This window comes from Microcaecilia unicolor, chromosome 3 (genome assembly GCF_901765095.1).
Source record: "Microcaecilia unicolor chromosome 3, aMicUni1.1, whole genome shotgun sequence".
Lineage (NCBI taxonomy): Eukaryota > Metazoa > Chordata > Amphibia > Gymnophiona > Siphonopidae > Microcaecilia > Microcaecilia unicolor.
The window spans coordinates 331,167,209-331,188,743 of record NC_044033.1 but is presented as its reverse complement, the minus strand read 5'-3'; the positions used below and the strand labels follow the sequence as shown (position 1 = coordinate 331,188,743).

Below are 21,535 nucleotides of genomic sequence, written 5' to 3'. Positions count from 1 at the left end.
AGGGTATGATGTGATACACCTGATCTTGATTTGCCCTTGCCATTTTCAGGGTTATAGACCGTAGAAGTCTGCCTGGCACAGTCCTTGTTCTAAAACTTCTGAAGTTGTCATCGAAGCCCCTGAAAAGCTCCAACCCATCATCTATTCAGCCATGATCAGGGCACAGACCATAGAAGTCTGCCCAGCACTGGCTTTGCTTCTCAATTACTGGTGTTGCCACCTAATTTCCACTATGCTTCTTTGGATCCATTCCTTCTAAACAGGATTCCTTTGTGTTTATCCCATGCATTTTTATTATTTATTTATTAATTAGGATTTATTTACTGCCTTTTTGAAGGAATTCACTCAAGGCGGTGTACAGTAAGAATAGATCAAATAAGAGCAATAGACAATTACAGCAGTAAAAATATTCAAAAATAATACAAAAGTATGGCATGGTATACTAATTACAATGTCAACACAATGCGTAATAGAACATTATAAGTGATAGCGAAGGGTAAAGCAAAGATGTTACATATAGAAGGGTAAGAAAGTAGGAAGAGTTAGAAAGTAAGGTGATTAAAAGAAAGTTGCACATGAGGTCAGAGAAATAGTTAAATGTTATCTCAGCAAGGGTAGGAGTGGATAAGCATGTCCTGCTGCAGTATATGCAGCCTGAGTACTCCTTGTGTGTGTGAGTGAGACTAACGAGTTAGTTACTTCTTCCAGTAAAGGCCTTGTTGAAGAGCCAAGCTTTCATCTGCTTCCTGAAGTAGAGATAGTCTTGTGTTAAGCGCAGCCTTTCAGGCAGTGCATTCCAGAGTGTGGGGGCTACTCCGGAGAAGGCTCGCTTGCGGGTATCACATTGTGTAATGTCTTTTGGAGAGGGTGTGGTTAGTGAAAGTCCTTGGGAGGATCTTAGTGTCCTTGGCGGTGTGTGGAGGAACATCCTATTTTTCAGGTACTCAGGGCCATTTCCTTTCAGGGCCTTGAAGATCAGACATAGAGTTTTAAATTTAGCCCTGTATTGTACTGGTAGCAAATGAAGTTTTTGCAAAAATGGTGTGATGTGGTCACGTCGCTTGCAACCTTCTATGAGTCTTGCTGCTGCATTCTGAATCAACTGGAGCTGGTGCAGGCCCTTTGTAGTAAGACCATTGTGTAGTGCATTGCAGTAATCCAGTCTTGATGATATCATTGCATGTACAATTGGGATAAGATTTACCTTATCGATGTAAGGAGAGAGGCAGCATAGCTGTCGCAAATAGTAGAAGCAGCTCTTGAAAGTTGCTTGGATTTGGGGAATCAGTGTAAGTGTTGAATCTAACTGTATTCCAAGGTTCCTCACTTGTGATTTGAGGGGGAGTTCATACTTCCCAAAAGGGATTTTGATGTCAGGTATGTATCCACTTGTGTTAGTGACCCAGAGAAGCTCAGTTTTACTTGGGCTCAGGCAGAGTTTGTTGTGTTTAGCCCATTCTTGAATTGATGTTAGACAGGTAATCAGTTTATTCAAGGCTGTAGGTAAGTCAGGTTCAATGGGTATAAGTAGTTGCACATCATCTGTATAGATGTAGAACTGAGTGTCCATTGACCGAATCCATTGAATTCCATTACCATTTTCATCTCCACCACCTTCATCTCCACCACCTGCTGTGGGAAGGCATTCCAGGTATCTACCACCCTCTCCGTGAAAAAATACTTCCTGACATTATTTCTGAGTTGGCCCCCCCTTCAACCTCAATTCATGTCCTTTAGTTCTACCATCTCTGGAAAAGGTTTGTATGCAGATTAATACCTATCAAATATTTGAACATCTGTATCATATCACCCCTGTTTCTCCTTTCCTCCAGGGTATACATGTTCAGGTCATCGTCTTTCCTCGTACAGCTTGCTACGCAAACCCCATACCATTTTTGTCACTTTTCTTTGAACCGCTTCAAGTCTTTTTACATCCTTAGCAAGATACAGCCTCCAAAACTGAATACAATACTCCAGGTGGGGTCTCACCAATGACTTGTACAGAGGCATCAACACCTCCTTTCTTCTGCTGGTTGTACCCTTCTCTATGCAGCCTAGCATCCTTCTGGCCGCGACCACCGCCTTGTTGCATTGTTTCCTCGCCTTGAGATCCTCGGACACCATCACCCAAAGGTCCCCCTCCTAAGTGGAGCTTACCAATCTCTCCCCTTCTATCTAGTACATCTCTTTTGGTTTTCTGCACCCCAAGTGCATCAGTCTGCACTTTGTGGCATTAAATTTTAACTCTTAAACAAAGCACATGAATAAACCCTCCGATGTTATAGGTTCATCATTAGTTTTGCCTCCAGATTACCATGGTGAAATCCGTATAAATACTGACATTTGTCTTTAACGGACCCAAACTCTTTCATCCAGGTCAAACATCATCAGATGTATACATCGGAGGGTTAAGTCCCCATGGATTGTGCATGCATGTGAGAAGAATTTCAAAATCGATGACTGTGTATTATGGACATTTACATGCGGACTTTCTATATACATATGCAGGATTGTGCTTGTTATATCACTCCATTTCATTAGATGATTACAGTTTAACATCTTTGTATGTACTTAGTTTTGTATTTGTCAGGTGGAATTCATTTTGAATAATAAACATCTTTAGACCTTCTGCTTGGTCTTGCTACGCTATATATTATTTTGTATTATTGTTTAATTGGTGTGGGAGGTTTAATTGTATGGTACGGAATGAATATTATATATGTTTATTCATGTGCTTTGTTTAGGGGTTAATAATGTGGGAGCACTAGTATACATATGGGGTTTCTCCTGGTTTTGTAGGAATTAAATTTTAACTGCCAGACCTTTTACCATTCTTCTTATTTTTTGAGATCTCTTCTCATGGTTTCTGCTCCTTCCGGAGTATGTATTCTGTTGGCTATCTTCATTTCATCTGCAAATGGCAAACTTTTCCTTTTAACCCTTCACAAATATATTAAACAGAATCGACCCCTTAGCACTCACTCCACTGCTCGCCTTCCTTTCATCTGAGCGGATTCCACCACCCTCTGCTGCCTGTCAGTCAACCAGTTCCAATCCAGTTCACTACTTTGGATCCCAAGTTCAGCCCTCTCAGCTGGCAATTCTCTGTGGACTTCCGTCTTTAAGTTTTGCCATGCCATGGATTTTCTGTTGGATTTAGCTCTGGACTTTGAGACACTCAAGGAGTTTCACATTCTTACTGATCCATTCCATTGTTTTATTTGTTTTGTGGTTAGAATCATGAAGTTGCAGAGAGGTGCAGGTTTTCCTCCAGGATCTACCTGTTGTTTGCATCACCCATTTTTCCTCACATTTCACAGGCCTCCCTGTCCCTGCTGCTGTAGAACATGCCCACAACATATTGTTGCCGCCATGCTTTATCCTTGGGGTAGTGATGGCAGGGTGATGTGCTGTGTTTTTTGCCACACATCTGTTTTCATTGAGACTACATGTTGCTGTGTTCCTTAACTGTTTCTTTGCAGACACTATGAGGCATATCATATGGCTTTTCTTTAACAGTATCACAAAAAACGTTCTTCCTTTAAAATATTTAATTTCTTTTATTACAATACATATATCACATAAAACCACTTATGCTGTGTAAGTTCCGGAACTTGCCCAGTCACACCCTTCACTTCACCACCCATTCACATAAACCTTGTGTGGGCACATTTCTATATATCCATAATCTGTGTAAATGCTCCCCAATTGTTGTTTCCTCAATTTCAGATCTTCCACTTGTGTCTTAGATATCGTCCTTAAAGGTTCAAATTATAGTCCTTTTAAATCATAAAAATCTTCTAAATCACATCAAGCAGGGGCACAGTGTTCACAACAAACATTTAAGTTGCTGAGACGCTCACAGAGGGTCCTGTGCTGGACTCATGATTCCTAAGGGAAATGTTCCTCCTGAAGAAGGAGTGTTCGAAATGCGGTCTCGCATCGAGGAACAAAAGAGAGAAGGTGTGAAGAGTTAGAAGGTGCTTAAAGTCTGGAAACAGTATGTAAATTCCAGGAAGCCCTTGACACACTGCACTGATTCACTCTGCTGAACTAACACTACTCCAAGAAGAGTGCTGGAGAGACTTTGTTGTGAACACTGTGCTCCTGCTTGATGCGATTTAGAAGATTTTTATGATTTAAAAGGACTATAATTTGAACCTTTAAGGACGATATCTAAGACACAAGTGGAAGATTTGAAATTGAGGAAACAACAATTGGGGAGCATGTACACAGATTATGGATATATAGAAATGTGCCCACACAAGGTTTATGTGAATGGGTGGTGAAGTGAAGGGTGTGACTGGGCAAGTTCCGGAACTTACACAGCATAAGTGGTTTTATGTGATATATGTATTGTAATAAAAGAAATTAAATATTTTAAAGGAAGAACGTTTTTTGTGATATAGTTTTGGGATCTGTTCTTCTAGTTTAAATATTTATCCCCAGTAATATATATTTTCTTTAACAGTGACATCCTTCTTGCTACCCTCCATACAGGGTCATGTTTGTGGAATAATCTTGAAACTATTGAACATTCAGCATTTTCTCCTGTCTCATCCAGAGACCTCTTGGTTTCTTTCATCGGTGCTTCCAAACTGTTTCTGTTTTAAATGATGGGTCTGATAACAGGTCTGATAAATGCCCTAAAGCAGTGTTTCCCAAGTCTGTCCTGGAGTTTTCCCTTGCCAGTGCCAGTCAGGTTTTCAGGCTATCCACAATGAATATGATAAAAGAGATTTGCATGCATTGAAGCAGTGAATGTAAATCAATCTCATTCGTAGTCATTGTAGATATTCTGAAAATCCGACGGGAAATACTGCCCTAAAGGATATTCAGGCACGCTGAAATTTTCCTAGTCTTTCCCCACTGCGTTATATACCTTTGAATAGCTTTATGTTGGCGTTTTCAGCAGCTTCATGCTTGCATTGTTTAGACCCTTACTTCAAATTCGGTGTATAACAAACGGCTTGATTCTTCAGTGAGAATTTTCAGATCAGCTACTGTGATTGAACACATGTGGGCTCCATTTAACTTACCATGGGCCTTGTCAAGGCAAATGTTGAAACCAGAGCTAATATGAGTTTGCCATGACAAAGGGTGCAAAGACTTATGCAGCCAAGACATTTTGGTTTCTGGTTTTTTTTTTTTTAATTATTACTATTTTTGTAATTTCAATTTACAGAAAAAAGAAAACTGAATCCAGTTTCAAGTTAGCCTAAAAGAATGACTAGATAATAACAAGAAAAATTGTATTCCAGTCTAGCCCACATTATTGGGAGGAAAAACAAATATACATAATCAAGAACTAAATGCAATAAATAAATAAATAAACAAAAAGGCAAGCAAAGGATGTATTTAAATTTTGTCTAACTGTGCTGATTTCTTTATATATCCACCAAATCACCTACTCTGCTGAAGATATAAGAAAGTAGTACAAAGTAAAGAATTACATCTGTGATCCCTTGTTAGAAATATCTTTCTAATTGAGAAGGCTAAAAAAATACAAAGCATTTCCCAGCATATCAGACCAAGCATTTGCAGGGGAATCTAAAATGAAAGGTACCCCCCCCCCCCAAAAAAAAAAAATAGCTAACAGCTGAGATTTGAAGCCTAAAAAAGCCTTCCACCTCAACTGTGTGGAGTGAACCGTGTCTGGAAATAGCTGAATCCTTTGATCACAGAAAAGAGTCTTTATGCTGAAAGTATGCTTTCTAACCAAGTACTTGTCCGTTACAGATACAGATGAAACTAAGTGTTACTCTATTAGGAAAAGAATCCTTAGAAGTTTTCAAAAAAGCAGTAAAGTTGAAACTTTCGGTACCTCTAATATCAGCAGCCCTTTCAGGCTCAGCCAACTGAACCATGTTAGTAGAAACATAAAACAATTTAGAAATAAGAATATCCTTAGAATTTGAAAGCTTTAATACGTCAGACAGATACTGTATAAACCATATCTCTGGAAACAAAAGATGAGTAATAGGAACATTTAAAAATCTTAAGCTTTATAGATAGAGAGAGATTTTCTAATAGTTTAGTTTTGCATAGGAAATTAGAACTATCTTTAATAGCTGATGTCCCAGTAGCAGTTAGTCTTTATCTGAGTATCCACGACAGTCAAAGGCTTCTGAAATTGTCTTGACTTCAGATTAACTTCTTCCAGTTTATCCACAGCAATTTTTGTTAAATGAGTACAATTGGGACACAGTCTCCTTCAGTAGGCTCGTGTGCCCTGATGCTCAATAGCAAATGTGGGCACTAGAGGCCATTAGTGTCGGACTAGTTCTTGCATTTTCTAGCACCAAATGCACAGCCAGCGAGTGTATGAAACTACGAGCTCGCCAACTCTGAGCACAATGAGCATGCAAATTCATGTAAAGAGCTCATCCCCTATTTCTCCCCAATTCTCAGCAGGCAGTGCGCCAAACAAGGGCGCTGCGACCATGACAAACCCTACACCAGGTAGGAGCTGGTGTTAAGGTTCAGCCAAGCCGTGGGATGGGAGATGACCTTTGTGCCCTGGTGGTCCAGTTCACCCCAGACCCCCCCCCCACTCCTCCGATAGGTAAGACCCTTGTGGTCTGTTGGACCCCCCACCCTCCCAATGGGTAAGGCCCTGGTGGATCACTGGACCCCAGGCCCCCCATCCCCCCAGTGGGTAAGGCCCTGGTGGTCTGGTGAACCCCCACCCCCCCACGTTTCAATGGCTAAGGGCCTGGTGGTTCACTGGACCCCAGGCTCCCCCCAATGGCTCTGGTGGTCCGGTGGACCCCCGGACCCCTGTCAGGGTCCCCCCCCCCCCCAAGACATTCCATGGTGGCCTAGCAGTGATTCCCCTGAACCCCTCGTACCTGGAAGAGAGGAGGGATGCAGTCCTAGTCCGTCCTCCCACTGGGTGTGTCTCAAAATGGGGGCACCCAGTCCTGCCCAGTGTGGTAATTAGGCCCCGCCCAGTGCATCCCAGGTTGCACCAGGCAGTGCTGGGCACCTCCGTTTTGAAACATGCGCAATGGGAGGAGGAACTAAGACTGCATCCCTCCTCTCTTCCAGGTACCATGGAGGAGGGGAGGTCATCGGTAGACCACCGGGGGATGTCTAGGGGGGGTCCTTGACAGGGGTTCCACTGAACCACTAGGATTTTAACATTTGTGGGGTCCAACAGACCGCTAGGGCTGACAGTAACAGCCGGCGTCCTGGGCATGCGCTGAAAAGTTGTGCTTAATGCACAACTTTTGAGTGCATGCACCAGGTACCATTCTTTCTTTAGTGCCCCCAAAACTCCCTCATGCTCAGTGCTATGACTGTGCTTACATTTGCATTTTATTAACATTGAGCATGAGGGAGTCTTTTTTTTCTGTGCTGATCCAGCAGTAAAACTCTGGCACTGTTTGGAATAGTGCTGGAGTTTTGAGCACAGGGGTATTGGTGCGAAAAACCACAGTTGTAGGCTCTGATTCTGATATTTCTTTAAAGGACATATGGACTGTGGTTTCCCACACTGACATTTTGGTTTCTTATTCTTAATTACTTTTTGGATATTTCTGTAATTGTTCTTTCATGTTGAATTTGTGAAGTATGTTGTGTAGATCAGTGAAACAAATTCCTACCTTAATACATGTGTCTTGTTTAGATAATGTGAAAATTCCATAGCATCCTATCAGACCAGTCCATACAAATGGGTTATCCCTCTACCAGCGGATGGAGGCAGAGGAGGAAAATAGTTGTTGCTACTCACCCCTTAAGGGTATTGTGCAGCATAGAATGTTCAGTATTTCTCTGTCTTCCAAGTAAATGGATGATGGGCTAACATCCCTGCTCTTGACCTGGTTGATAACTATTTTCAGTTGTGCTTTAACTGCCCTTTTGGGATTTTATGCTCCTGAGCCAGTTTTATTCTGAGTTTCAGTTTGGGGGTGCCTATTTGACTTGTCTCCTGAACCAGTTTCTCAGCTGTGTTTCAGTTGAGTTGGGGGGAGCTTGTTCTTCTGACCCAGTTTAATGCCTACGTTTCAGTTGAATTAGGGGTGCCTTCTTTGGCATAAGCTACTATTTAAATAAATAAATAAATAAATAAGGTAACTCTTCTATGGAGCTGAGGTATATCTCTGAGAGGTCTGAGTTCCCTACCTTCCCCATTAGACCACCAACATCTCCTGTGGAAGTCAGCCTGCATTTGGTGAGCCTGTTCTGATTTATTTCAGTACTTTGGTGTTTGTGCCTCTTCATTATTAATCTCTCATTGGTATCTGGCTTGACTTTTTCTCACAGCAGGGACTACTGACACAAACATTTGTTCTTCCGTTTTCTATAAATTCATTGCTGTATACTGCAATTTGATTTAATTTTGTAATTTCTGGTGCAGTCATTTATAGTAGCTGCCTGAATAGAAGATACAGATTCTACTGCTTATCTCTGTTTAATTTGAATATATGTTTTGCTAAGTCTGTTCTTATGTACAGCAGTCAGTCATTAATTGCAGTTAACTGGATGGGGCGCTAGGTGTATTCTGTTTTTCTTTTTCGATGCCAATTTTTAAGGTGCCATATATAGAATCTAGCGTATAATGCACAGTTCCTTCTATATTTTTCCTGGACTTTTCAGACCCTGTATGTGCAGTTATCCACATGGTTTGGAAATTGCACCAACCCAAACCATGTTGCACAGTTTAAACCCACTGACATGGTTGCTCAGTGGCACTGGTGTTCCACACTAACTGTACCCACTGGTATTGTACAGTGTTGACATCCAGCTGTGTTGCACGATTCTGTCAGGTACTTGTGACCTGAATTGGCCTCTGTTAGAAGCAGGATACTGGGCTAGATGGAACATTGGTCTGACCCAGTATGGCTGTTCTTATGTTCATAACCACTTGTGTTGCAAGGAATGGCACCAACCACCTTTGCACATTTGAAGCAACCATTTTGGTTGCAGTACTCTGGGTTTCTCTCATGTGGCAGCAGCCACCTATATTATACAATTGCAGCACTCAGCAGCCACGTGTATTACACAATTGCAGCACTCCTCTGGGTTGCTCCCCTGTGGCAGCAGCCACCTCTATTGCTCCTAAAGCACTTGCCTATCTGGCTGTCCTGCAACATCTACCTATGTCGCTCAGGACTGCCTCCATCACCTCTGTTGTGTAGTTGTAACAGTCACTGTTTGCTTACCTGCAATTACTGGCTTGTTCTATAGTTGCAGCAATCACCAGTACTTCTCAATTTAAGCAGCCGCTTATTTTCTATGTCTGCAACAATCACTGGGTTGCACAGTACTAGTATTTCATAGATGCGACAACCTTATAGCTTAGTGGTTAGTGCAGCGGACTTTGATCCTGGGGAACTGGGTTCAATTCCCACTGCAGCTGCTTGTGACTCTGGGCAAGTCACTTAACCCTCCATTGCCCCAGGTACAAATAAGTACCTGTATATACTATGTAAACCGCTTTGAATGTAGTTGCAAAAACCACAGAAAGGTAGTATATCAAGTCCCATTCTCTTTCCCCTTATACAGTGGCACAGAAATAGTCAAATTTCTTCTTTAGCAGTTTCCTATTATCCTTGTGTTCCAAGTTGGTCATACAATGCTGTTCTTGTAGCTAACTGTGTAGCTTGGCTACTCTGTCATCCCTGTATGTGCAACTGGTACAGCAGCAGGTATGGCACCAGCTGCCTGTATTTCACAGTTCCAGCGATTGTCTGTATGGCACAGTTTCAAACCTACCTATGTAGTATCAGATGTTCCAGCTGTCAGTGATGCGTTGGATGAACATCTATGTGGCATACCAGACAGCAGCTGACTACATTTCATTGGTTGTGGTAACCTTAAGTAGAGCATCAGAGTTGGCATCCATGCATATGTCGGCTATGGCAAAAGCATGTTATATCATACTGCATGCAGCATCTGCAGTTATGGTTCAGCTGGAACATGCAGGTGTATGGCTTCAGCACAGCTACCTCTATTGCTCTGCAGCCTGTATGGCACCAGCCGCCACAGCTGCCTCTAACTCTGCTCTACCGATGGCCTGGATGTCTCCAGTTTTGGCAGCCACATCTGTAGCTCTAGGTACTGCAGCTACGTGTATATCATCTCTTGATGCATTTACTTATGGTGCATGGCTGTTTCAGTATACTGCCTTCACTGGTTTTAGTGACTGTGTGCCTCATTTACTCTGCACAACTATTTCATACTGTTTTGCCGGTTGGTCATATGGCTCAGGCTATACAAGCCACCTACTTTGTGCAATTCTGCAATGTAGGTGTTTTGCGCAGCTAACTCAAAGTAGTTACCGGTGTTATACAACTGCAGGAAGCCTTTAATGTTGTGGCTTTATTCTCAGACTAATAGGCTCCCATCATGGGTTGTCCTGTCTGAGTGTCTGTTGTCTCAGGGCCCTTATGCCTTCTTCATGCTCTTACATGGACATTTGGGTTTTCATATCTGAATAGAGCACTCTTTGACACTAGGTCAATCAATAGCTATTCTCATTGCTTTTTTACTCTCAGCGAAGGGTACTTCTTAATTTTCCTTGGTTGTCACATATGTAGATAGGGAAGCACAGTGGTTTTTCAACCCCTGATAGCTTTCTTCCTCTTATTTCCTTCTCTGGATATTCATCTCTTCCAGGAATTCCATTGTAGTTGCAACATTCTCTTCATAGATGCACCTTAGTCTTAGGCTGTGCCTTCAAAGGCTCTGTCAAGGAAAACATCATTTGGGTTTGTTTCTTGGTCTGCACATCTATCAATGTTTATTTTGTATTATTCCTTCTTATCATGGGACACTTATCCTTCTCTTCTTCCATACCTTTTCTCTTTCCAGAGCCCTTCTGATTGCTCTTGGTTGTCTCTACAAGGTACCTCTGGAAAGGACCTCTAAGGCTATTCCAGTTTATCTCTGCCAGTTTATTAGACTGGGGAGATTAGTGATGGGTTTATCTGCAAAATTCTTTCTCTTTTTTGAGTGTTTAGATTTTTTAGTCCCTCCCTATGTTGGTGACACTGCTTTGCTACATCCCATTTGTTTGGACTGGTCTGATAGGGTGCTATGGAAGGAAAAGTTATGCCTTACCTAATTAGCTTTCTTTCTTTTCAGATTGCAGTGCCAATTGTAAGGGCTTATTAGCCTTTAGTGTTATGAATAGGCTCAGTTCTTTGAATATTAATGATAAAGTGTGAGTGTGTTGGCCGCCTGGTCTGGGTCAGAAGAAAGAATACAGTTGTGGGTGGAATCTACAAGGTTAAATAAACTGAGGGAGGGTTCTGAAATGAGACAGGATATTAGTAAGAAGTTAAAAAGCACAGGTTGCTAGTGCATAGTTAGAACAGCAAAGTAAACATGGAAATTTCAGATTAAATCATAAATAATTATGATACTCTTGTCAGTGGACAGGAGGAGAAAGCAAAGCATCAGATGAGGGCTATAAAATAAATGTTAAAGAGGGTATTTGTGAGGTAGGAGGCCTCTTGCCATTCAGTTATATAATGTCATTCAGTTTATAAATGTCTTCTGTTATACAAGGAGTGATGTTTTCCCTTTCCTGTAGTAAAACCACCTCATTTTCTCTTTTGCAGGAAGTTGCACTGTGAGATGGGAGAATAAGACCATGTACTGTATAGTCAGTGCCTTTGGACTTGCAATATAATTTCATTTGAATTGCTGTCACATATTATTGTTTGATTTTTCAATTTCATTACTTCACCTGCATATCTTCTACACACATGAATGTAACAAGTGTTTTTCTTTTCAAGTAATATGTTTCCCACATTCATCAATTTGAAAACTGTGAAGCCAGATAGGTCACATTAACAGGCCATTTCATCTTGTCATAGCTACCACACACTGATGTTACCAAGTTACTGTGTCTTAAACTCTGAAATGGAAGCTAATTTTCCTCAAAGGTGCTAACTCTCAATTCTGCTGCAATGTAGACTTTTCTTTAGCTTTAATCACTGTAATGATTGAAAATAACAAATGCCTAACTATACACACTTTTTATCTTGACTAGTAATCTAATAAATTCTACAAACAGTAAGCTGAACTTCTTATATAGTTTTACTAAGAAAAAAATTATGAATAAGAAACTGTTTTGGAGCATCTAACTATTAATACCCTATATTACGGAGCATCTAACTATTAATTCCCTATATTACTAACTTACATACTAGCATGTATCACTGTTATAAATCTAGCCAGTCAGGTGCCTTCAGTTCTTGATACAACGTATTCATGTGACCATCCGCTAGCAGGTGGAGATAGAGAACTCTGAGTTGTGCCTCATAAGCTCTTGCGCTTAGCAACCAAGCCAGTATTCTCTATCTCCAGCAGGCGGAATAGCATCTCCTGTGCGCCGTGGTAACTTCTGTGTGCTCTCCAGTCCTGCGTGCAGGTTCAGTTAAGTTTGGGGTTGAGAATATCCTATGCCTAAGCTGTAAACCTAGTGGTCTAGGGCCCACCCTGCTCCCTCGTTGCCAATTTCTATCTCTTTATCTCAGTCTTCCCTTCTCTTTTTCTCCTGCCTCTATCTTAAAAAAAAAGCAGCCACTGCGGTTCTTTTTGAGAGTGCTTGTGCTGTGGGAAGCTTCAGTGCCTTGGAGGTCATGAGACTGGCTGTTTTCTATGAGCATATTTATTATTCTCTGTGTTTGAGCCTTTTAAGTTTTGTCCGGGCTGTTGTGGGGGTAAGCTCACAGTTACCAGTTCCTGCATGCTTTGCTTTACTTCTATGGACATGCCACTTTTGCCTACACTGGCCATCAGTACTCCGTCTCTGGGAGTTCAGTCTGCTACCATGTCCCTGAGATGTTGGTTTTCTGGGGCTAGAAGTCTCTGCCCTGCTGTTTTTGCCTGAATTTGTTCTTTTATTACATCGGGCCTTTTTATTAAAGTCAGCTCAAGCTGCCTGGCCTCCTTCCCCTCACGTTGCTTTTGAGGAGCAGCTTCCTAAGAAATGAAAACTTTCCGTTTCGCAGGATTTGAAGATCCTTCCTTCTCAGAGGAGGTTTTATCTGTGTATTCTGACTGTCCTAGTTCTGCTGATAGCCCTGACTTGGACATTTCAGTGATGATCCTACTGTAGCTAGACTGTTTTTGAGCTTAGAGTTGCCTCTGCTGATCACAAAATCTATGGAGGCTTTAAACATTTCTTCCTCTGCTTCTCAGTCCTCTTATCGTGCTCCATCTATTATGTCAGGTACTAAGAAACCGCCTGTATCTTTCCATATTCATGAGGGTATGCAGGAGCTTATTGCAGCTCAGTGGGAGATATTTGATTCTAACCTCCAGGTGGCACGGCAGTGTGTCCAAATTATATCCCCTTCTGCCATCTGATTTAGAGCAGTTTGCTCTGCCTAAGGTGATGCCATTATTATAGCAGTCACTAAACGTACCACTATCCCTGTTGAAGGCGGCACTGCATTAAAGGATATGCATGACCCCAAGCTTGAGGCTTCCTTGAAGCTTGCCTTTCAACTATCTGCGCTAAATTCTCAGGCAGCAATTTCTTCTTCTTTTGTAGTCGGGGCTTCTTTATCGTGGATCAACAATTGTCCATGTTGGACTAGCCTCCAGACTTTCTCCCTATCCTAGAGGCGGGGTTGTCCTATTTGTCAGATGCTGTTTATGATGTTCTCCGAGCGTCAGCTAAGAGTATGGCCTTGGCCGTTTTGGCGCAGTGCTGGCTATGGTTGAGGCATTCGGCCGCTGATGTGGCATCCAAATCTCGTCTGGTGAAGTTGCCCTTTCAGGGGAAATTACTTTTTGGTACGGATTTGGAGATTGTTAAAGACCTGGGAGATACCAAGGTCCAGCGGCTAAGTTTCGTTTTTGGGAAGCACGGAGGTATAGACCAAGGAAGGCTAGTGCTTCCGCTCAAAAACCTCGTTTTCCTCGGACTCAGTCTTCCTTTTGAGGAGGCAAGAAGTCCTTTTCTGCTACCTCAAGAACCTCTCCCTCTTCGCAGCCCTCACAATGACGGGCTCAAGGCTCACTCCTTGTACATAGACATACAGTAGGTGGGCGTCTTTCCTGCTTTCACAAGGAGTGAACCACCATTACTGCAGATCGGTGGGTCCTCGATATTGTATTCCATGGCTACAAGCTAGAATTTTCAAAGCCACTCTCAGATCTTTTCATGCTATCCCCTTTCGGCAGCTCTGCAACAAGTCGGGCAGTGCTAACTACCGTAGCCTCTTTAAGGGAACTGGGGGCCATTCAGCCTGTTCCTTTGTCAGAGAGGGGCACGGTTCGTTATTCCATCTATTTTGTCTTCCCAAAGAAGAATCTTTTTGCCCGGTTCTGGATCTCAGAGGGTGAACAATTCTCTCAGTGCTGCACTTCCGCATTGAGACTCTTCGTTCTGTCATAGCCTTGGTCCAGCCAGGTGAGTTTCTCACCTCATTGGACCTCAGGGAGGCTTATTTTCATATCCCAATTTGGCCTCCTCACAGGAAATTCCTCTGGTTTGCGATCCTGGGAGATCATTTTCAATTCAAGGCCATGCCTTTTGGTCTTGCCACTGCACCTCGCACATTTTCAAAAGTTCTGGTGGTGGTGGTAGCAGCCTTTCTTTGCCGGCAAGGGATCCAGGTACATCCTTACCTGGATGATTGGCTAATTCAGGCACCTTCTTATCAAGAGAGCCTTCGCAGTACACAAACAGTCCTGTCTCTTCTTTCTGCGCTGGGTTGGGTGGTGAATTACAGCAAGACCGTGGAGTTTCTGGGAATGTGGTTCAGTACCCAGGTAGGGAAGTTCTTCTGCCTCAGCATCATCAGCGCAATTTCAAACAGCAAATTCTCAGGCTTCTCTCTCTTCCCTGCCTGCGGGCATGGGATTATGCTCAGGTTCTCGGTTCTATGGTGGCAACTTTGGATGTTCTGCCTTGGGCGAAGTTCCACATGCAGCCCCTACAGTTGTCCCTGTTGAGCTGGTGGTCTCTGGTTGCGGGGGGTTATGACAAGCTGGTGCTGTGGATGCCTCAAGCCAGACGTCGTCTGACTTGGTGGCTTCTCCCTGCGCACACTCAGGCGGGGTTGCCCTTACAGACTTAGAGTTGGTATGTTCTCACCTCCAGTGCCAGCCTCTTTAGATGGGGAGCCCATTATCTCCACCACTCTGCACAGGGCCGCTGGTCGAGAGCGGAGGCTTCCTGGTCCATCAACAGATTGGAACTTAAGAGTTGTCTGGAAAGCTCTGCTAGTCTTTCTGGTGCGTGTGGTCTCAGACAATGTCACAGCCGTGTCTTACATCAGCAGACAAGGAGGAACAAAGAGTGTATCTCTAGCTCAGGAGGTGTGTCTTCTTTTTCAGTAGGCGTTATTGAACATTCCAATGATTTCAGTATCTTTCATAGCAGGTTTACTGAACTCGCAAGTAGATTTCCTCAGCAGAGTGTCTCTGGATCCGGGGGAATGGCAACTGGCAAAGACTGCATTTCGCCTCATTTCCACACAGTGGGGTATTCCTGTTCTGGACCTCATGGCATCCAGACTCAGTGCGCAAGTACATAGATTTTACAGCCGCTTCAGGGAGAGACTCCCTAAGAATGGATGCACTGGTACAGCCTTGGCTGTCGGACAGCCTCCTTTAGGTGTTTCCTCCGTGGCCTCTTGTGGGAAGGACGTTGCACAGGATTGCGTGTCATCCTGGGAAGGTCATTCTTTATAACTCCGGACTGGCCCAGACATCCTTGGTATGTGGACTTCATTCGTCTTCAAATCGCTCCTCGGTTGACTGTTCCACCACAGATGGGCTTATTGCACCAAGGTCCAGTACTTCATTCAGCTGTCAGCACAGGCAGGTACTTGCAGAGGAACTCTTCACCCTTCTGAAGGCCCATGCGGTCGAACATGTTCCACCAGGGGAAGAAAGGCAGGGATTCTATTCCTGGTACTTCCTTGTTCAGAAAAAGACAGGGGGATGCGTCCCATTCTAGACCTAAGGGCCCTGAACAAATTTCTAGTCAGAGAAAAGTTCAGGATGGCTTTCTTGGGCACCCTTCTTTCAATGATTCGGTATGCTCTCTGGACTTAAAGGATGCATATACTCGTACATACTCCTGTCCACTGGAAGTATCTTCGATTTCAGGTGGGAACACATCACTTTCAGTACCGCATGATGCCTTTTGGCCTCGCATCAGCTCCCAGGGCCTTCACCAAGTGTCTAGCGGTAGTCGCATCATCACTGCGCAGACTGGGAGTCCACGTGTTCCCATATCTCGATGATTGGCTGGTGAAGAGGACAGTGCTTGGGAGTCCATGCAGATGACTATTCGGGTGCTTGGAACTACTAGGGTTCATTTTAAACTACCTTAAGTCCCATCTACACCCTGTCCAGCAATTGGAGTTCAGAAGGTTCGAGCCTACCTCCCGGAAGCCAGAGCAGACAATCTTGTTTTGCTGGCGTCCAAGGTTCGGACATCGCAGCAAGTCACAGCTCGGCAGATGTTGAGGTTGCTGGGCAACATGGCTTTCACAGTATATGTTATATCCATGGCACGCCTTCACATGAGATCTGCTCAATGGACCCCGGCTTCTCAGTGGTATCAAGCCACGGGGAGCCTAGAAGATGTCATCCGAGTGTCCCCCGAGCTGATGCGCTTTTTTCAGTAGTGGACAATTCGATCCAATCTGACTTTGGGACTTCCATTTCAGCCACAAAAAGTGCTGACGACGGATGCATCTATCCTGGGGTGGGGGGGCTCATGTAGATGGATTTCACATTCAGGGAGTCTAGTCTCCCCAGGAAACAGATCTTCAGATCAACGTCTTGGAGCTCCGAGCAATCTGGACCACTCTAAAGGTTTTCAGAGATCGGCTGTCCAACCAAATTATCTTAATTCAAACAGAAAATCAGGTTGTGATGTATTACACCAACAAGCAGGGGGGCACTGGATCTCGCCCTCTGTGTCAGGAAGCCGTCCAGATGTGGCTCTGGGGCACGCCGTCACAGCATGTTTCTACAAGCCACTTATCTATCAGGCATGAACAACGGTCTGGCCAACAGACTGAGCAGGGTAATTCAATCTCACGAGTGGTCCCTGAATATGGGCATAGCCCGCAAGATCTTCCAAGCGTGGGGCATCACCTCGATGGAGCTTTTTGCCACTCAGCTCAACCACAAGGTCCCTCAGTTCTGTTCCAGGCTTCAGGCCCACGACAGACTAGCGTCAGATGCCTTTCTTGTACATTGGGGAACAGGCCTTCTGTATGTGTATCCTCCCATACCTCTAGTGGGGAAGACTTTGTTGAAACTCAAGCAAGACCGCGGAACCATGATTCTGATTGTGCCCTACTGGCTGCGTCAGATTTAGTTCCCTGTTCTTATGGAATTGTCTTCTGAAGAACTGTGGAGATTGGAGTGTTTCCTGACCCTTGTCACTCAGAACGAGGGGTCACTTCTAAAACCCAACTTCCAGTCTCTGGCTCTCACAGCTTGGATGTTGAGAGCTTAGAATTCGCTTCCTTGGGTCTTTCGGAGGGTGTTTTCCGGGTCTTGCTTGCTTCCATGAAAGATTCCACTAAGAGGTGTTACTCTTTTAAATGGAGGAGGTTTGCCGTCTGGTGTGACAGCAAGGCCATAGATCCCCTTTTCTTGTCCTACACAGACCCTGCTTGAATACCTTCTGCACTTATCAGAGTCTGGTCTCAAAAACCAACTCCGTAAGGGTTCACCTTAGTGCAATTAGTGCGTATCATCAGCGTGTAGAAGGTAAGCCTATCTCTGGACAGCCTTTAGTTGTTCGCTTCATGAGAGGTTTGTTTTTTGTCAAAGTCCCCTGTCAAACCTCCACCAGTGTCATAGGATTCAAACGTCGTTCTCACCCAGCTGATGAAAGCCCCTTTTGAGCCACTGAATTCCTACCATCTGAAGTACTTAACCTGGAAGTTTGTTTTTCTTGGTGGCTGTTACTTCAGCTCGTAGAGTCAGTGAGCTTCAGGCCTTAGTAGTGGATGCTCCTTATACTAAGTTTCATCACGAGTAGTCCTCCACACGCACCCTAAGTTCCTGCTGAAGGTGGTGTCGGAGTTCCATCTGATATTGTCTCCAGGATTTGTATTTCCGTGGTCAAACATCCCACTCTTTACCTATATCTGTGATTTCCCGTGGGGCGTTCGAGTTCTCCGCTTGATTGCGGATTTTTTTTTAGAGTTCCATCTGAACCAGTCAATTGTCTTGCCAACATTTTTTCCCCGTCTTCATGCCCACCCTTGGACTGCAAGAGAGTGTTGGCCTTTTACATGGAGCGGACAAAGCCCTTCAGACAGTCCGCCCAGTTGTTTCTCTCTTTTGATCCCAAAAGGAGGGGAGTTGCCATCAGTAAATGCATCATTTCCAATTGGCTAGCAGATTGCATTTCCTTCGCTTATGCCCAAGCTGGGCTGGCTCTGGAGGGCCACGTCACGGCTCATAATGTCAGAGCCATGGCTGTGTCGGTAGCCCACTTGAAGTCAACCTCCATTGAAGAGATTTGCAAAGCTGCAATGCGGTCTTCAGTCCACACATTCACATCTCATTACTGCCTTGTGCAATATTCCCGACGCGATAGTCGGTTTGGGCAGTCAATGTTGCAGAATCTGTTTGGGGTTTAGAATCCAACTCCACCCTCCTAGGCCCATTTTGTTCTGTTCCAGGCTGCACTCTCAGCTAGTTTGTATATAGTTTCAGGTTAATCTAGGTTACCTCCTCGCTTTGCGAGGCCCAATTGACCACTATTTGTTGCTTTGGGTGAGCCTGGATGCAGGGATACCCCACTTGTGAGAAGGATACAGCCTGCTTGTCCTCTGAGAAAGCGAAGATACTTAGCAGGTATTCTCAGAAGACAGCAGGCTGATCATTCTCACAATCCTGCCCACCTCCCCTTGGAGTTGTTTCTTTTATTTATGCTTTGGATTAAACTGAGGAGCTCAGTCACGCGACGGACGGGAAGGCACTCTGCACATGCGTGGTGCGACGTGGCACGAGTGCCAGAAGGCTCTAGGAAAACATTTCTTTTTTGCTATGTGATATGCCGGTTCCCGGGCCGACGTGTATCGTCGACCCACTTGTGAGAATGATCAGCCTGCTGTCCTCAGAGAATACTTGCTATAGGTAAGTATCTTCGCTTTCTCAGAGGACAAGCCTTCCTCTGATGTAATTTCCTTTCCGCGAGGGCGGGACGCTGAGAGGGCAGGGAAGCGAAGGATGGAGGCGAGCCTGCCTGCTTGCTGCCTTTACTGCCGCCGCCCGCTGGTTCGCCGCTGCAATTTCAGTAAATAGAGAGTGGAGTGGAAGTGACTATCTAGTCCACTGTAAGGAACACATTTGATTAATCTCTGTTTCCACTCCCCCGCGCAGCCGTCGCCGTTCACTCAAAACACAGCAAGCAAACCTGTGAGCTGCTGCAACCAAGTTGTCGTTCTTTATTGTTGGTCCATCTGTAACAAGTCAAACATTGGTTTTGTTGGATAGGCAGTGCCTTATGAGGTGGAGGGGAAAAACATACTTGAATATCACTAAAACAACTTCAAAAATTATTGTAGCTAGTAGAAACAGCAATTATAAATTCTGTAGTTTGTGCTCATTTTTCTTCACTGTGCTTCTAAACAATTCAGATGGCCAGATGTCAGTGAGAATATTCTGTTTACTGATGGGTTCATCTTAACTAGTTGTAATCTGCCTTGGGAAGCCTGGTGTTTATAAAAACGATGGAATATATTAAAATTAAATGGAAGTAGAATTAAACTCTCCTTTCATTGGGGCACACAGAATCACATCTTCATCTGTTTTGTAGAAGTTTACCCTGGACATGGATAGGAGGGGAGGGCAGGAGAAATGCTGGACTTGGATGGAGAGGGAAGACAGGAAGGAGATGCACATGGATGGAGGGGAGGAGAGATGAGAAATGCTGGACATGGATGGAGTGGACGGCAGGGAAGAGAAATGTTGGAGGGAAGGAAAAACAGAGGAAGAAGATACACACGGATGGAGGGTTAGGGAGAGAGGGAGAAATGCTGGACTTGGATGGAGGAGAGGGAAGACAGAGGAAGGAGATGCACATGGATGGTGGGGAGGCAAGACTAGGAAGGAGATGCATACTGACGGAGATGAGGGAAAGGGAAAAGAGGAGAAAAACTGCACATGGATGGAGAAAATAGGCAAAAACTGGATCCACTCTATTCCTCCTCCAGTCAAGTCTGCAGAGGACCCAGCTTTTACCTATGGATGTAGAACAAGAAATGAAGAAGAAAGGAGGAAAGTAAAGAAATAAATGGAAAGGAAGCGCTGGAAACGGAGTTAAGGGAACAGATAGCAGCAGAATCAGAGACAGGGACCAACATGATCAGGAAAAACAAAGCCACCAGAAAACAAAGGTAGAAAAATAATTTTATTTTCATTTTAGTGTTTGGAATATGTCCAAATTGAGAATTTACATCTGCTGTCTTATTTTGCACTGGGTATACTGGAGCAGTACCATCTTACAGAAATTATTTATAATGAAAAAAAAATCACGTTTTTTCTCCTATACTAGTATAATACTTTCAATGATGTCTGTTTATATGCGCCATGACTGGTATAAGGGGTGTGGCTATCATAGGGGTGGAGCCATATGTGGTGACCCCGCTCATAATGAGTACTGGCACCTTTTTTTCTACAAAACACTGATTAGGACAGAACAAAAGCACCAACTTTCTGCAGCTCCTTTTTACAAAATAATCCTGACTGAACAGTTTGGTTTGGTTGTTTAGCAAAAGCAGTGATCAAAAAAAGTTTGGGGGGAAAAAAAAAAGTTACACACGGCTTTCATACACTTGTATGCGTGTATAAAAGCTATGTGTAGTGAAAGTATTCTGGGCATGCGCATAGCAGCCATGTTTACCAATTGACTGTTAAGTGCATGCCCTGGCCCAAGCTGCACACACACCACCACTACAGGGCAGGTAATTGGCCTGCTTTCACCTCTGCCACTGTGGTTCCTATGGAGTACTGTGCAACTCAAAGAAACAGTCAGGCCCAAGACTGCAGAGGAGGAGGAAGCAGCCCAATGTGCAGCTTCTCTCTCTTAGCTCTCTTTTATGGTGTGTGGACAGTTTTATTTATTTTATTTTTTTTTTTTTTGGGGGGGGGGGGGGGTTACCTGGAAAAAAAGATGGCATTTGGGGGGGGGGGTGCATGTACTGTGAAGTTGGTGGTGGAAGGCTGCAGAAAGATGCATGGGGTGGTGTGTGCATGTGCTGCTTCCCATTGTACACACGTTGTGGAAATCTTGAAAACCTGATTGGGTTGTGGCACATCTCTATTTAGAGGGATAACCCAGGGTTAGGGTGTAGCTATATATATTTATATCATGCATATGATCTCTAGGACTGGTTTGGGAAGTCCTGCTGTGTACACTCAACCTGTTAGAAAAATAGATTATGCTGTTCTGAGATCATATGGAAATGTAGGTATATCCTCACTTCTTTCAACTTGCTGGACAGAACAAGAAATGAGACCTCAACGAAAGTACAAAAATTTATTTATGAACATATTAACATAAGTGATTTTATTATTATGCACA

General features: G+C 43.9%; 1 protein-coding gene across 1 annotated transcript in view; it reads left to right on the top strand.

Moving 5' to 3' along the window:
* The window catches only part of LOC115466858 (dynein light chain Tctex-type 1), an 80,284-nt gene extending 68,253 nt beyond the window's left edge, over nt 1-12,031 (top strand). The window contains exon 5 of the mRNA XM_030198416.1: nt 11,571-12,031. Coding sequence (XP_030054276.1) covers nt 11,571-11,641 — 71 coding nt within the window. The 3' untranslated portion in view covers nt 11,642-12,031. The remainder of the gene's footprint in view (nt 1-11,570) is intronic.
* The last annotated feature ends 9,504 nt before the right edge of the window (nt 12,032-21,535 follow it).